We start from the raw sequence: 16,081 nt of genomic DNA on the forward strand, positions 1-16,081 counted from the left end.
TTTGGGCATCTGTGAGGCAACCAGTTTCAGCGTGTATCATGCGTGTTTTAATTTTTCGAGGGGCTGGTGCATGATGCGTGAACAACCAATCCAGAAAGGATTTCCATACGTGGGCGTGGCCAGAGTGGCTTCCGGAAAGCTTGTCTTGTCTGATGCCTCCACGTAATATAGGAAATAAAGATTTCACCAAACAAGGATGTGACACACGGTTTTGGTACCTCCCCGCCCCTCACATTTTTTTCCAGGAAGGGTGGTAGATTAAAAAAATCGTACAAAAAACTAATCCCAACTGGAGTGTCTAGCAAGTTAGTGGAAATCTGTTTTGATATTTCACATCTTTTGGCAGAGCCTGAACGCAGCGAGTGGGAGTGGCCGTCGTATTCAAAGCAGCCTCCCCCGTCGACTGTGACGTCACATGAGCGACCCGTGTTGCTTCCAGCTGACTGCGAGAGGGAAAGATTGCGAGAGAGCGAGAGCAGTGGAGGTGGGAGCAGCATCTTCTGTGAGGCGCTTACTCGGATTGTCTTTTCCTCTAATTCGTGTCGTCTTTATGTTGACACGTTGTCACTTTGTCTCCTTATTGGGCGCCTCGTGGACTTGTGCCGATCTTGCTTTTGCGTGCGCACGGTCTCGATGCCCACGGACCGAAGGGGCGCTTGACTGGCCGCGCGCCCCCGGGATTCAGCGCGCGCTCGGCGGGGACGGAGGAGGAGCAGGAGGAGGAAGTGGATGCGAGCCCCCGGGGGTGAGGTGGGGGGGGGGGGGTCTCGGCAGCCATGGGGCCCTTTAGGAGATAAGTAGACTTCTCCGTCTGCTGTCGCTTCTTCAACTGCTGCTGCCGTCGCGCGCAACTGTCGCGCGAACGCGCACCTTTTAAACGGGGCCCTAATTGGATTCTTTTGATCTCGAACCCCCCAACCCCTCCGGTCGGAAGTTATGTCCAGGCCTCTTGCTCAGCTGCCGCCGCCGTCGGAGCTCCCCGGGGGGGCCGGCGCCCAGTTTGGAGCCCCCAACGGGACGTCGAGCGGCCCCCCGGGCGGCCACCTAACCTCCATGAACAATCTCAAGTCGCTCCTGCAGCTGCCCATCAAGGCCGACCAGCGAGGCAGCAAAGACTGCTGCGAGATCAAAGGTGAGCACACACGGAGAGAACGTGCTCGTGCTCGTGTACATGCGTCGCCGCACTCACTCTTGTAAAGGAACAGTGTCTTGACAGCAGGCAAGCGTTGCACGCACGCGCGCACACACACACGCACGCACACACGCACGCACGCACGCACACGCACACACACACAGTTTGTGTCGCTGAGAGTGCGTGTGGCAAACATTGCACTGTATGTGGCTATGTGTGCCCTAGGATTGGCTGGTGACCAATCTGACTGTGCCCTGAAATGGTGGACACTCCATTATTTGACTATGTATCACATTGCTTGTATGTTTGTGCCCTGACATTGTACACACACACACACACACGCACCCCGCGCAAATACAAAGGCGTGTGTGTGTGTGTGCGTGTGTGTGTTTGTTTTCTTGGTCAGGCTTGTGGGCCTGTCTGAGATGTAATTTGCATGAAGGAGCTTCCTGCTTGGCCCCCAAAGTCACAGGCGTCCCATCACAAGCCACAACCAAATGTGAATGTGACTCATTAGCCGAATGTGCTGAACCCCCACGTTCGCGCTTTCATGTTGACATCATTGGTCCTTGATTTGATTTACGCCGTCACGTTGTTCAAGGGTCACTCCTATTTTAAATGGCGGCGTGGTTGGCGCCCACTCAATTTTTTTGTCCTTACATTGAGTGGCGACACCGATGCTGTCATTGCTGAACCCAAGAGACAGGTGGCACTATTTGTTTGCTGTATTGGATGCCAATGAAAGAGAGGAAGAGGATGAGCCGACGCTTCGGCGCTTGGTGCCTTGGCCTGGTTTTATCCTTGAAATGTTGAGTTAAGATAAGATATCCTTTATTAGTCCCACACTGGGGAAATTTACAACTGCTGCTTTGGAGATTTTTTGGGCTCTAGCTTTGCATTGCGTGTGTGGTGAGAGCGAACCAAATGTTGATTGGTTGCAATGCACATGCCCACTCACATTCATAGCAGGGGACATTTGATTGGTATTCAATGACATGAAGAATTTTTTTTTTTTTTTTTTTTTTTTATGAGCATGAGGACAACACGCCAAGTACTACTCAGGAAGTCTTAAGCAGCAGAGATTTAAAGCCGGCACTTCTTAAGTGGGAGGCCCACATTTGAAGCAGTTCCCCGGCTAACGTCAGATTGTCTTGTATAATTTTACCGATGTTGAGCTGTCCTAAAATGCTAACCTGTCACAAACGTTCCTCTCGGGCAGATAAAGACAAACCGCTGGACTCGGATGAGGACACGTTAGGATTGGGCGTCGGCAGCGGGCCCGGTGCTCTTGGCGGCGGCCTGGGCTCAGGGGCGCTGCGGCCCAATTCCCAGTCGGCGTTCCTGGGCCCGCTGCTGTGGGAGCGGACGCTGCCCTGTGATGGTGGCCTGTTCCAGCTACAGTACATGGACCTGGAGGAGTTCTTGACCGAGAATGGAATGGGCATGCACGGAAACGGGCCCAGCTCCGCCGGTGCGCAGATCCCCTCGCAGGTAGCTAACCGCAAGTGGGAAACACATGAGAAAGGGAAGGATGGACAGGACAAGACAGGGCAGCGCAGGATGGGATGGGACACGACACAACTGGATGGGGGAGGTCAGGATGAAAAAGGACAGGATGGGATGGGACAGATAGAGCAGTACATGGCAGGGTGGGACTAAAGAGGATGCGGCAAAACTGGACAAGGTGGATCTGGAATGAATGAGAAAGGGCTGGAGAGCAGAGGATGGGAAAAGATGAAAGACGAAACAGCATAGAACGGGACAGGAATAGTGAAGCAGGCAGTCTGGTGGCAGTGGGTTCGCCAAAACTCCTGTCAGCTGTTCGAGTGCAGGAGAGACAACGTCAATGTTGAACCGGTTTCTGTTTTGTGTCCAATCAGAGCTCCCAATCAGCAGTCCCCAGTCAGAGCTCGCAGTGCCCGCCCGGCTCTCCATCGCCGTGCTCGTCCTCTTCCTCCATGTCGTCGTCGTCGTCCTCGTCGTCCCTGCTGGGACTGGAGAGCGTCCAAGCGCCGCCGCCTCAGCAGCAAGGCTTGATGGGAGCACCCGAGTGTCTGCACGGTGAGTCAACTTAAAGCACTGTGGTACAACACGCGACGACACAGGTCAGGTCAGGACAGAACAGGACAGGGCTGGTGCTGCAGGTCTGAGTACCCACTGACTGGCAAAAGTTGCCCGTTTCTGAGGTGAAGGGGTCTTAACTTCAATGCTAAATAGGCGGCAACCAGATGGATGACAAAAATGCCACTTTAAATTTATGGACAAAATACAAACACGTGTGCAAAGTCCTGCTCTTGTAAAACGACTCAAATTGTTTTTCCAGTGCAAAGAACTTTTACATTAAAAAACATCATTCAAGGATTGCCAAAACAGCTGAACAAGAAACCAACACTAAGTGCAAGAATTCACCGTTTATTTTTTTCGCAAAAATCAACTCACTCAAAACGTTCATATTGAGGTACTGTGTATGTTTTACGTATCATTCAAATCTGCAAAAAGACCTACTTGCGTAGTAATTAACTCATTCACTCCCAAAGACGTTTTTAAACGTCTTTTCAGACTTGGTCTAGAATTGGCTGGTACTGAATGAGTTAATAGAGTGCGCTGCATTGGAGGACGGTGGGAAATCTAACTTTTCCAACCCCCGGCTATGAAAAAAATGCACTGGAAAGCCGCTGGGAGGTCTGAGTTGTGAAGTTGGGGTGAAAAAAAAGACCCAGAGTTCACCGAGCAGTTTCAACGTGACGTCATTCGACAATGGCGACCCACATGGAGACGCAGACAGTGATTGGCAAATCCAAGATTCTGAACAGATGTTTGGCTTTCTTTATTTAATATCGCATTCATTTAGTCATTTGACAAAACGTCACGCGACGTGATTTGTACCGACGGCATGAAGACATGCCGTTCTCATGAAGTTATTTGGTGTTACGAATGAATTGCTTTGAAGATAAGACATTCCTTTATTTTATTTCAATTAAGGAACTTATGAAGAAGGTTCGCCCGAGGTCAAAATGTGTTGTGATGTACCAGAGCAACAAACAATGGATCGGAATCAGCCATCTGTGTTGTTTATATTCGCCTCGGACACTTTGTGGTCGGAACCGGGCCAGTTTCAGGAACAAAATTCCGACTTCCCTCCTTCCTCGAATGCAGCTGAGAATGCAACAAAAGACATGTCTGCCATCTTGTGGCGAATAGTGATGGTACAACTTAAAAGTCACGGATTCGCAAACACTTGTATTTTCTTCTTTTTCTTTATATATATAATATTTTTAAAATTATTTTGAGCCGCCCCTGAGGGATTTCATTCCCCAGTTCCTCTTCATTTTTTAAAATCAAAAACGTATATTTAATATTGATTTGCGCTTTTTGAAGAATGTTTTGGCTTTGTGAAAAAAAAAAAAACATTTAAGAAAAAAATCATAAAAGGAGCATGGGGCCGATGGCGGGCCGCCAGTCGCCCATTTCTGCTGTAGACAACGTGCAGGACGACTTCAAGACGTTGTCACTGCCAGCCAACGGCAGAAACTGTCCAATTTGAAATAGCATTGTGCACAACTTTGTCAAAAATTGAGTACAGCATGATTTGCGCAGCCCCGCGCGCAACGAAATTGGATGCAAGATCGTGTGCAGCATCGAGTACACCATTGTCTCCAGCATTTGTGCGCGACAACGCGTGCAGCATTTTTGACAAAATTGTGCGCAACATCAGGTCTTCTTGCACAAGGTTGTGTCCAACAGTATGTGGACTGCATCGCACAAAGCAGCTGCAAGGCCAAATGAAACCCAAAATGCGCTGCAAAATACGCTCAACCATCATTGTTTATGTACTCTAATGCAGAGTAGTTTCAATATGCACACGAGTGTCCAGCCACGCGCTCATCTGTGTCTGCGTGTGCGCGCCGCGAACACGTGACGGAGCCCAATGTGAACTGGGAAGCATTGAGCCAGAAGTCCCCGCGGTGGTAGTGGCGCTTGCTTGCTCGAGTGTTACTACAACGAGAGAGAAGAGTTGGATGCACACAATCATGCGTCGCACAGATGGATGGATGTTGGGCGGGGATGTGAATGCTTGCCTGACCGTATATATGTGCCTAGTCGTTGACGAATGAGCAGAGAGGCGGCGTACCTGAGAGTAATGTCGTCCGCTCTGTTTGTATGCATTGCTGTTCCGATTCCTTTATTAGTCTCGCAATGGAGAAATTCCCAATTCACAGCAGCAAAGTTATGAAAGGAAGAAGTAGGAGAACAAAATATAGGAGCTGCTGGAAAGGCAGCCACTCTCGCGGCGCCATCTTGAAGTCAAAATAACACAACACATAAGACACAGACAGTCGTGCAATCTGAATCACTTTTCCTGCATACACTTTGTTGTTTGAAGCAGTTAATAGATGAAAGAGGAGCGAATCAAAGTGTCCTTTTCACCAGTGGATCAAAGATGGCATGCTGCAATGTGCACACGACTGCTACAAGCTAAGTTTTGAAAGCAAACACGGAAGCTGTAGCGTCCATTGATGAAAAGAGATTGGCTCGCGTCTCCCGTCCCACGTAATCCGCTTCAATTCCAAGCCGCGACTCCCAGTTCCACATCGGCGCTCTGCGCTGATGGTTTCTTCTCATCGTCGGCTCCTCAAGCCTTGCATCCATCCAGCCGCAGACTGTCATCAGCACTGATCTCTCCGCTGAACAAAGCGGGGCTGTGAAAAATGCTGCCCATTACAGGCGCAAAAAAACACAAGCGCCCCAGAGCTGTCCAGCAATGGCAGTCAAATGGCACCGACATTCCTCCCAATCAAAAACAGTGCTGGTATACCCGTGCTGCCGAGAAGGCGCAACCACCAAGCACCGAGTCTCCTCCTTGATGAATGTCGTAGCCAAAAAATACTGACAAACAATCCACATCCGGTCCACACGACGCAACAACAAACACAAAGTGACAAAACAAACACACACACAAAAAAAAAAGCAAGGCTCTTGAGAGCAATCGCCGACGGCGGCCTACTTGGGCGCCATCTTGGACTTGGATGAAGTAGCAGTTACTTCAAGGTTTATAATTGCGCATTTGCACTTGCCCGTTGGGATCATAGGCTAGCATTGAGCGCATAACTTTCGGTCGGACACCTGAGTGCTTAAATATATAATATTTGTCATATTTATTTATTAGTCGCTGATGGTGTCGAGGTACACTTGTGCTAGCGGCGTTGGATCGCTCCCCATTCAGTGACGGTGCACAATGGTTGTCTGTTTCTATATGTGCCCTGCAACTGACTGGCGACCAGTTAGAGCACATGTCTCAAAGTCAAGGCCCGGGGGCCATATCTGGCCCGCCACATCATTACATGTGGCCCACGAAAGCAAATCAAGCATGTCAACTTCCACGATGCTCGCTGAATTCTGAACCAAAATTTCAAATGGTCATATGTAACCCATAATAACGTGGAGATATTGCAAGCATTTCCTCGTTTCCAAACCCCATTATTACATGACCGTAAACAGTGTTGAAACAAGTCACTGTTCGTGACTGATTTCAAAACTACATATCCATCAATTTGTTGTGTGCTGTGTATGTAATATGTGGCGGTTCACAAAATTCACCGTCGTAACGGCCCTCCAAGGGAAACCGTCACGACGATGTGGCCCGCCACAAAAATGAGTTTGACACCCCTGAGTTAGAGGGTTGTGCGCCTTTCGCTCAAAGTCAGCTGGGACAGGATCCAACAACCCCCGCGACCCCCTTTCGGGATAAGCGGTGTTGAAAATGGATTTCTGGATGGATATTTATTTATTTAATTCAGAGTGATTCTGATCTTTGAGTCTGACGTGGTCTGTCAGTGTCACCTCCGCCAGGAAAACGGGCGAGGGAAGAGTTAAGGCAGGCTGACTGTGCAGAGTGGAGGGAGGGAGGGAGGCGAGTTTGCTTTGCATGTTTTGAAATGTGTGCTCCCCGGCCGCCTCACACGCTCGGGCCATGTGCCGCCGCCACGTCACGTGCCGCTGCAGGGAGCCGAAGGGGTGGGGGTGGAGGGGGGGGGGGGAGTGTTGTGAGTGAGCATACCCACGCACCGAAGGGAGGGAGGAAAAAGAAGCAAACCGGCTTGCCTTTGCACGAGAACGCTGGTCACATGACCTGCCTGCTTGGGCTCCAGGCGCATTCCGTTTGACAATCAGAAAATCATCGCATCTCTAAATCGGTGGAGGAATCACATGACTCGCGTGCCTGAAAAATCCAATAGGTCTTGCAATTTTATTCATGCACATGTGAATTTTTTTGGCATGCAGTTGTGTTTTGCTTTGCGGCACTCGTGCTCAAAAGAGCCGCCACAGTCCTGAAATTCTGGGTGCGAATTCGGGTTCCGCAATTCCTGTGTTGACTTGGAGCAGGGTTGCGGGAGAAAACCCGCACAAGCACCGGGCGCCGACATATACACACAAATGGATCCACAAATTTGAAATCATTTTCGTAAAATTGGATTCCATGTGAATACAGTCAGACGTCGCTTTTTGAGTTTCGAGTTTTTTTTATGCCTCGGATGACGACCGAAAATCGGTTCTCGAACAAACTGAGCGCACTTGAATACACCACTTGACTCCTCTCGCCTTCCTTACACGAGGAAGTGACGCTTCTTCGTGTCGCTTTCCATTGTGAGCAGACGTGTTCAAGAAGCTTTTTTTTTTTTAAAAGAGCGTGGTTTCGGTTTTCGAACAAATCGGTTTTTGAACAGCCTTCTGGAACGGATTATGGTCGAAAACCGAGGTTTGACTGTATTTGGTGGGCCGCGATGAAGAACGGAGGGTCTCGTCGCGTCATTGTCGTAGCTTTTAAAACGGTTCCTTCTTTTCCCAGTTTTTGACTCTGACCGACCTCCACAGCCAGTCAACGGTCACACGTCACGTACATACGTACAGTGTGTGATGATGTCACTCGGGACAAGAACATGTTGGTGTGCGACTCGCTAATTTGCGTGGCAATCGGCAGGCTGCCAGCAGGGCTTCGAGGCTGCTGACAGAGCGAGGGAGGAAGTGGGGACGGTAGCGGAACTTGACCTTGCTCTCTTGACGCTGGGCGTGTCACCTGTGCGCGTTCCCGGGGCTGTTTTAGGCGGCAAAAGGCCTCACGCGCTCTAACTACAGATAAAACGTCAAAAATAAGACTGGTAGAAGTACTGATTCTACTCCATTAAAATGATTTAAAAAAATGACTGTCTCTGAAATGTAGTTTTCAAGGACAGTGTGCGGCTCTTTTGATTTAGTCAGGATCAGCTGGCGCATGAGGATGAGGATGATGGAGACAGATGGAGCGGCAAGTGTGTGGAGGCGGATGAGGAGGGCGGCGCGCACGGCGCACGTGCGGGATGCTGTGAACGCAAGCGCACGCTCAGGTGCCTTCAAAGCGGTCACATCAGCAACAGGCTGACAGTTGCCATGGCAACATTGATTCTGAATCAGCGTGGGGGTGTCTGGGCAACGTGTGACACATGGGCTTGTGTGCCAAGTGATCACATCTTTTCCCGAGATTTCGACACGCTGTCGAAAAGGTGTACGTTCAGCATTTACAGTATTTCGTATTTCGAGGCAACGAGCGCAAACACGAACTGATCATCAAGCTGACTTTTGGGGCTGCGGTGAAGCGAAACCAAAAGTCGAATAATAATAAAGAAATCTGTCATGAACATAAAATAAATGCAAATTACATGAAAGGGAAGCGATGGTTTGATTCTGGCGACATCCATTCGTAGTGAGATAAAAAAACCCAAAGCATTGTCATCCATCCATTTTCTAATCCGTTTATCCTCACAAGGATCGTGGGCCATCCGAGCTGTCTTTGGGCGGTCGGCCGGGGACACACTGAACCGGTTGCCAGCCAATCGCAGGCTACAAACAACCATTCGGGCTCACACTCACATTTAGGGACAATTTAAAGCAGTGGTGTCAAAACTACGGCCCGCGGGCTGGAATCGGCCCGCAGGATAATTTAAAAGTGAAAAAATGCATAAAAGACACGGAATGAATATTTTTAATACGGTGCAGTTCGTGGAGTATCCGCTAGGGGGACGCATTTTTTTGATCAGAGTAAAAGACAACATTGTTTTGATCAGAGAAGAAGACAACAGCATCCTCAGTCTGTCACTGAGACAGACCCAACACAGCAGACGCTATCAAGGACATGTGAATACTTTATTCTTTACACATTTAATAGCACTCTCCTAAGTTTATAAAGTGTAGGTAGGGATTACATTTAGATTTTATAAGCACATGTAAATGGTTTGAAAATTCCTTTCTTTATAAATCTCATTTAATCTTAAAAATGCTTTACTATATTTTTCAATACCAGTTACTTGTTAAAGTTTTGTGCCTTTGTACAATCAGTGGGATCAGTTGCAATACATATACGTGAATGATAAAAGTAAATTGCACATTTGTCTAAGGAAATCTAAGGAGCTTAATGAAATGTTTTGTAAAAGATCTGTTTATTAAATTTCAACATTTTCCTAATGTTCTTGAGCTTCTTTAGACCAAAACAAAGGAAAGACATTATTTTGGTTATTAATAGCACAGTACGGTATAATTTTAATGGTCCGGCCCACTTTACATCGACCGAGGCCGTATGTGGCCCACAATGTGAAATGAGTTTGACACCCCTGATTTAGAGTGTTCTATTAACCTGCCATGCATGTGCTTGGAATGCGGGAGGAAACCCGATTACCCGGAAAAAACCCACACAGGTATGGGGAGACCAAACTCCACACAGGAGGGCTATGACTGGATATGAAGAAATGGATACATAAATGAATACAAAAATAAAAATGTATGGACTCAGTAGTCTGATTGGATATTTTAAAATGCATCGTAAAACGTAACATGAGCAATGAAATAAATGAATGCAAAAATATTAACCCCCCCCCCCCCCCCCTTCCAAACAAAAAAATAAATAAATCAGGCTGCGAGTTGTCAATACGGCCGACTAACGCCCTCTGGTGGCCTCCCTCCAGGTGGTCAGGTGGCGGCCCAGGACGCGTCCCCCACCTCCAGCGGCCCACCCGGCTCGGCGGGGGCGTCGACAGCCACGCCGGGCGGCGGCGACATCCAAGTGAACTTTGACCCCGACCCGGCCGATGTGGCTCTCTCCAGCGTCCCGGGCCAGGAGGCCTTCGACCCGCGCCGGCACCGCTTCAGCGACGAAGAGCTCAAACCGCAGCCCATGATCAAGAAGGCGCGCAAGATGCTCGTGCCCAACGAGCAGAAGGTATTACAAGTCCCACAAACGCCAGCATGTCACCTCGCTGTGAGACGGATGGATGGATGGTAGAATGTTTGGATGATTGATAGAGGGTGGGATGGGTGGAGGCTTGATGGATGGATAATGATAGAAAGCGGGATATTTCGATAGGTGCAGTGGATGGATGGCTGAAGATGATGGGTGGATGAATCCCTGGTTGATGATGAATAGAAATACGGTAGATGGATGATGAATGGATGGCAAGATAATAACAGATAGGAGACCAGATGGCTGGCTGCCAAATTAATGTCTGGATAGTTCGGGGGTCGGCAACGCGTGACATGTAGTGGCTCTCTGGAGCTTTATAAAAAAATGTTTGGAAATGGAAAAAGATGTTGATAATAGGCTAATAAAGCTCAAATAGATATAGATACATGTTTCAGCTCCGATAAAGAAGAGCTGTGGTGTTGGTTTTTTAAAACGTACACTTTATTGATGCTTTTAACAGTCTCGACAAACACAGACACGTCTGCGCCCGACTCCGTGCCTTCTCTCTTCTCGTTCGACTCGAGAGGCGTTCAAAGACAGCCTCCGAAAAACGGAAATTCATGATCACTTCACTGACACTAAGAAAAGCGAAAATAATGCACCAAAACAAAAAAATCAAGCAAGGAAATCACAAAATAAATTCTATGGGGGCGTTTGTGAACATACAACAAAGATAGTCCAGTCTCCTACATACATACAGCATGTGTTTCCTTCATTGTAAGTTTTATAGAAGGCTTTTATTTTTTTGCGGCTCCAGACATATTTGTTTTTTGTTTTTTTTGTCCTATATGGCTCTTTCAACATTTTGGGTTGCCGACCCCTGGGATAGTTGGATGGGTGGTTGATGGATGGATGATCGATAGATGGATGGATAGATAACGGTGGACAAATAGTTGGACGTATAAGTGGATGATAGCTGTACCTCTGGAAAAATGGTAAATGACGCATGGATGATAGATAATAAATGGTAGCGAGATAGATGGATGCATGGTTGGATGACTGGTGGATTGGCGGATGATGGAAGGAGGGATATGATATACAGATAGAAGGCGAGAACGATATGAGCAGTAACCCTACTCATTTTTAATCCTTGCCTCCCTTATCATCATGTCGCTGACCCTCCGCCACCCCCCTCCCCCCCCCCCATACACTCTCTCTCCAAACCTCACCCCCCACCCCACCCCCTTTCCACCAGGACGAGAAGTACTGGAGCCGTCGCGTGAAGAACAATGAGGCCGCCAAGCGCTCGCGTGATGCGCGGCGACTGAAGGAGAACCAGATTTCGGTGCGCGCCGCCTTCCTGGAGCGGGAGAACGCCGCCCTGCGCCTGGAGGTGGCCGACATGCGCAAGGAGCTCGGACGCTGCCGCAACATCATCAACAAGTACGAGAGTCGCCACGGCGACCTGTGATTCCCACCGCCAGGGATGGCGACCAGTCAACCCGACAACAGCAGCACTTTAGCGGAAGTCCGTCGGACGGGACCAACCGCTACGGCGCTCGCGCCTTCCTGCTTGCACCGCATCTCCCATCGGGACTTTCTGCACACGTCCGGTCGTCTCCGCCTCCTCTTTTCTATGTGGCAAAGTCTATTTTTCAAAGTGGCCAGCAGAAAGCGGAGTGGCGACCACTCAGCTGAACAGGTCTGGGGTAAGCCTGCAGATGTAAAGGCCATGCGACACTGCACCTTTTTTAGCGCCATGCCATAGAGTTGGATCCCGCCTAACCTCCCAAATCGAGATCTCTTGCGCTGCCGACGTATTTTCAAGCGGCGGCCATTTACCTTAACAACAGCAGCACTTTAGAGGAAGTCCTTCACACCACTGTTGATGTGATGTGCCCATACGAGGCGGTATAACATGAAGCGACACTGGGTCTCCCCTTTTTTTTTTTCTGCGCGCGTCAACATGGCTCACTCTCACTTTTGCACCCCGATGCTCCGCACTGCGTCCAACCGTGTCATGTTCTTGCGTGTCAAAAGTCTATTTTCCCAGAAGACAAACGGGAAGCAGCGTGGCGACCAATCAACCTATCAAGAGAAACATTTTTGTAGAAGTCTGGCGCAGACTTGAGGGGGACGACGCGATGTGCACTGTTTTCAGTACGTCATGCCACCAAACCTGGATCTGAATTTTCGCTACACATCTGACATATGGCGTCCGCTCGCTTTGTGCTCTTCTCAAAAAGTCAGGACGATGTGTCCACGATACACGGCAACGCTTTGCAGCCGATCCCATCCCGGCAAGAAGTGGCGAGTCATCACTTTGATGGCCGGTCCTGTTGTTTTCTACGTGTCAAAATCTATTTTTCAAGCGGACAAACGGGAAGCAAGTCAGTCGGGGGGGGGGGGGGTGGCAGAGGAAGCGAAGGCACGGCTAACAACTGCAGCACTTTCGTGGAACTTTGACAGAAAGGCCATGCGGCTACACTATGCGGCACTGGCTGCCACCGTTTTTTTTACGTGTCAGCCCAGCTTGCTCCCACTTTGCCTCATTGGGATTTCCACACATGTTCGACATCCGCCGTCCAATCGTGTCGTGTTCTTTTCTATGTGTCAAGTCTATTTTTCAAGCCGACAAACAGGAAGCGGGGCGGCCATGTCTATTTTTCTACGAGCGGGCCAGCAGGACTTTTCCTCGATTTTCGACAGCAGGCATGCGGAGGGAGGCGCTGCACTTGTTCGCCCCGAGCCGGCGGAACCGAATGTATCTCGTCCAATCAGGGATTTCATACGGGGCAAGAGGCGGGGCTTGGGAACCATTGTGAGAGCTGAGAGGCAAGTTTGGGGATCAGATGCTCGTTATCTTATTCTTCTTTGGATTTTTTTGGGAGCTCGTTAAGCAATTTACTTAGCCACGTCTGATTGGCTGACGGGTTGCCGAACGCACCTTCGTTCGGCACCTTTGCGTTGTATTACTGCTGACACCATTCTTACATTTGCAGCAGCAGGAACACACACACACACACACACACACCCCTGAGACAGAAACTCAAAAACACGTGTCCCCCTCCCACCACATCAAAAACACAACACAATGCATACATACACATCCGCAAACACTAAAACTCGTCACACCCATGCAATACACGCAGAGATTGTTGTTGTTTTGGACTTTAATGGTGCTGATCTAAAACGGTCCTTGACTTTAAACTCACCCATTATCACCCCCACCCACCACCACCCCCACCCAAGTGAACTGCCTGTGAAGCCTTGATTTGTGTTTTGAGTTTCTCTTGTGTTTGTGTCTGGATGAAAGGGTGTGTGGACTTCCACGTGTCCATCGTATGACGGACGCTCCCTACTCATACTCAACTCTTCTCTCACTACATACATATATGTGTATGTATCCACATATATATACATATACTGTATGTGTAATATGAATAAACGGTATGTGTATGATATATGCTTGAACTTTGTGATTCTAGTTGTAATATACATATTTGTAAGATTTTACAGAGGAAAACAAAAATCCTTTTTTTGGGGGTCATTTTTCTCTCAGGTATTTTTGTCTGAGTTATTAAAATACACATGAAAAAAATGCTACGCAAAAAAAGCAAGTATAACGTTTGCTTTCATATTTTTAGGCTTGTTGACTTTTACAGGTGGTTGTCCTTGATGGTTGACGCCACAAATCGGTTGGGCTCATCTTCACCACACACACTCAGTAGTTTTTTTTTTTTGTGTGTGGGGAGATCAAAACCAAACGAAGCCTGAAAGGTCTAAAAATACCAAAAAAGCTTAAGAAAGCTCTTCGCTTTTCTTGTGGCGGTTGTTTCTTCTTCCACTTGCTGTTATTCCTCACTTGACTAGATTTCCGTGGAGCCCAGGTGCGTCCTGGGTAATGTAATTCCAATATTCTTATCCACTTTTTATCTTGAATAGACAAACAGTAACTCGTGACGTTTGAGCGGGAGGTTTCTGGAAGCCGACGTGCGTGCGCGTCCGTCTTTTCTATTTGGGGGATTTTGCCATTTAGGGACTTTTTCAATGTCCGCACTGTGCAAATGGCGGCCAACTGGCAGGTAACCATGGCGACGACAGCCTGCCAACGACTGGCGACTCTGGAGAAGCCCAACTCTCAGCAGCGCCACCCTTCGGCCCGGCGTCACCCCTTTTTCGTGTGTGCGCGTGTGTGACGACGGTGATGGCGCTTTGATTATCAATAAAACCTCCTTGACACCATTCGACTTTCTTTCCTTCTATATTATAGGACAATGTTCATGATTGGGCTTTAAGTAAGTTTTCGTATAGAAATTTTAAGCCGGCTGAATTAGAAATTGTACATCGCTGCGCACAGTGAATGAAAATTGTAGTTTTTCATTGGAAATTGGCAGGAAATTGTACAAAAAGCAATGAATCAAAGCACATCCGGTCCAACTAGATTTAGGAAGATTCATCATTATTTTCCAATACGGGGTTATGACGAATTGAAAACGTACATTCTTCTCAATGGAGTTTCATAAGAATGTGTATCAAAAACAACTGAATTCGAACCATGTACATTTTCTTCACAGGTATTTCGTGATTTAAGGGTAAGCAGGATGAATAAAAACCATCTCTAACTTCTTCATTTGGAATTTAGTAGGTCATTGAATTAGTAGATCATTGAACGAAAGTGATGTCCTGAATGTAGTGAATCAAAACAATTAGTCAACAGCTTGAACGAAGAAGATTCTGCACACCCGCAGGCACAAAATGCAAATGCTAAATTAGATCCATGCACATTTGTTTCACTGACAATGATGTAAATGTTCATGCAACTGAGTCGGAAATGAGACAAGTTACGCGTCGTTACCTAGAAGTGACTATTGGAGCCACTATTTTGTTGACACAAATTTTGCCTGGAGCTAGAGTAAAATGAGCAATCACGCCACCCGGTGGCCAAATTTATTTTTGCGAGTGACTTTGTGAACGCGTCCAGTTGATTGCACCAGGTGCGCTTGGCAGGGGCGGTTCTGGATCAATTTCACTGAGGGGGCCGGGCTGGGGCCAGGGGTTTTGATGGGGGCGGGGGCACATTCAACCCAGGGCTAAAAAGACAGATTTGAAATCTTATTTGACTTTTTATTTCTTCAGACTTTGAAATTGTAGTCATAACATTACAGTGATGAGAAAAAAACAGTATTAGGAGGGCTAAAATGTATGCAAGCGTAACAATACGCCCTGTCCATCTGTTGAGAATATTCAAGCCAGGGGATGATATGGTACCAGCCTGCCGGGGACAAAAATTGCAAATACACTGAAGCTAGATGTTTTACATGCATATAATTATCCAAATTTTAAAAGGCAATGTCTTATATATTGATCCTGTTAAATAAAAATTAAAATAAAAAGGGAGACTAAAAAAGTTACACACACACACACACGCGCGCACACACCCGCACACACACACACACACGCACACACACGCGCACACACACACGCGCACACGCACATGCACACACACTCACACAATCACGCACACGCACACACACACGCAAATAGCACTCGTGTCGTGGTAATTTCCTTCTCTACGGACTGCTTCTCATTTTCCCGCTCATTTTTAAATGGCGCAGCGCACTAAAGGGTCTGACTAGAATGTTAAATCACGTACTTTGGTTCCACCTTTCGCGTCGGCGACTCGGCACGACTGCGTAATCTGCGCTCGGGGGCCACAGGGGGGGGGGCCAGAATCGGTG

At 48.1% G+C, this 16,081-nt stretch overlaps 1 protein-coding gene across 2 annotated transcripts; it reads left to right on the plus strand.

The window, feature by feature from the left end:
- Positions 1-289: 289 nt before the first annotated feature.
- dbpa (D site albumin promoter binding protein a) lies at positions 290-14,585 on the plus strand. Of its 2 annotated transcripts, XM_086136607.1 has the most exons (6): positions 290-502; positions 651-1,132; positions 2,352-2,623; positions 3,013-3,193; positions 10,126-10,379; positions 11,596-14,585. In XM_086136607.1, exons 2-6 carry the CDS (start codon positions 937-939, stop codon positions 11,809-11,811), a joined length of 1,119 nt encoding a protein of 372 aa, XP_085992733.1. In that variant the 5' UTR covers positions 290-502; positions 651-936; the 3' UTR covers positions 11,812-14,585. The 2 variants fall into 2 exon arrangements, with proteins under 2 accessions (XP_085992733.1, XP_085992732.1); XM_086136606.1 differs by having other exon boundaries at positions 418-1,132.
- Positions 14,586-16,081: the final 1,496 nt, after the last annotated feature.

The sequence above is a fragment of the Hippocampus guttulatus genome, chromosome 18 (genome assembly GCF_054856545.1).
Source record: "Hippocampus guttulatus isolate MCC_2025c chromosome 18, RoL_Hgut_1.0, whole genome shotgun sequence".
NCBI classification, from domain to species: domain Eukaryota; kingdom Metazoa; phylum Chordata; class Actinopteri; order Syngnathiformes; family Syngnathidae; genus Hippocampus; species Hippocampus guttulatus.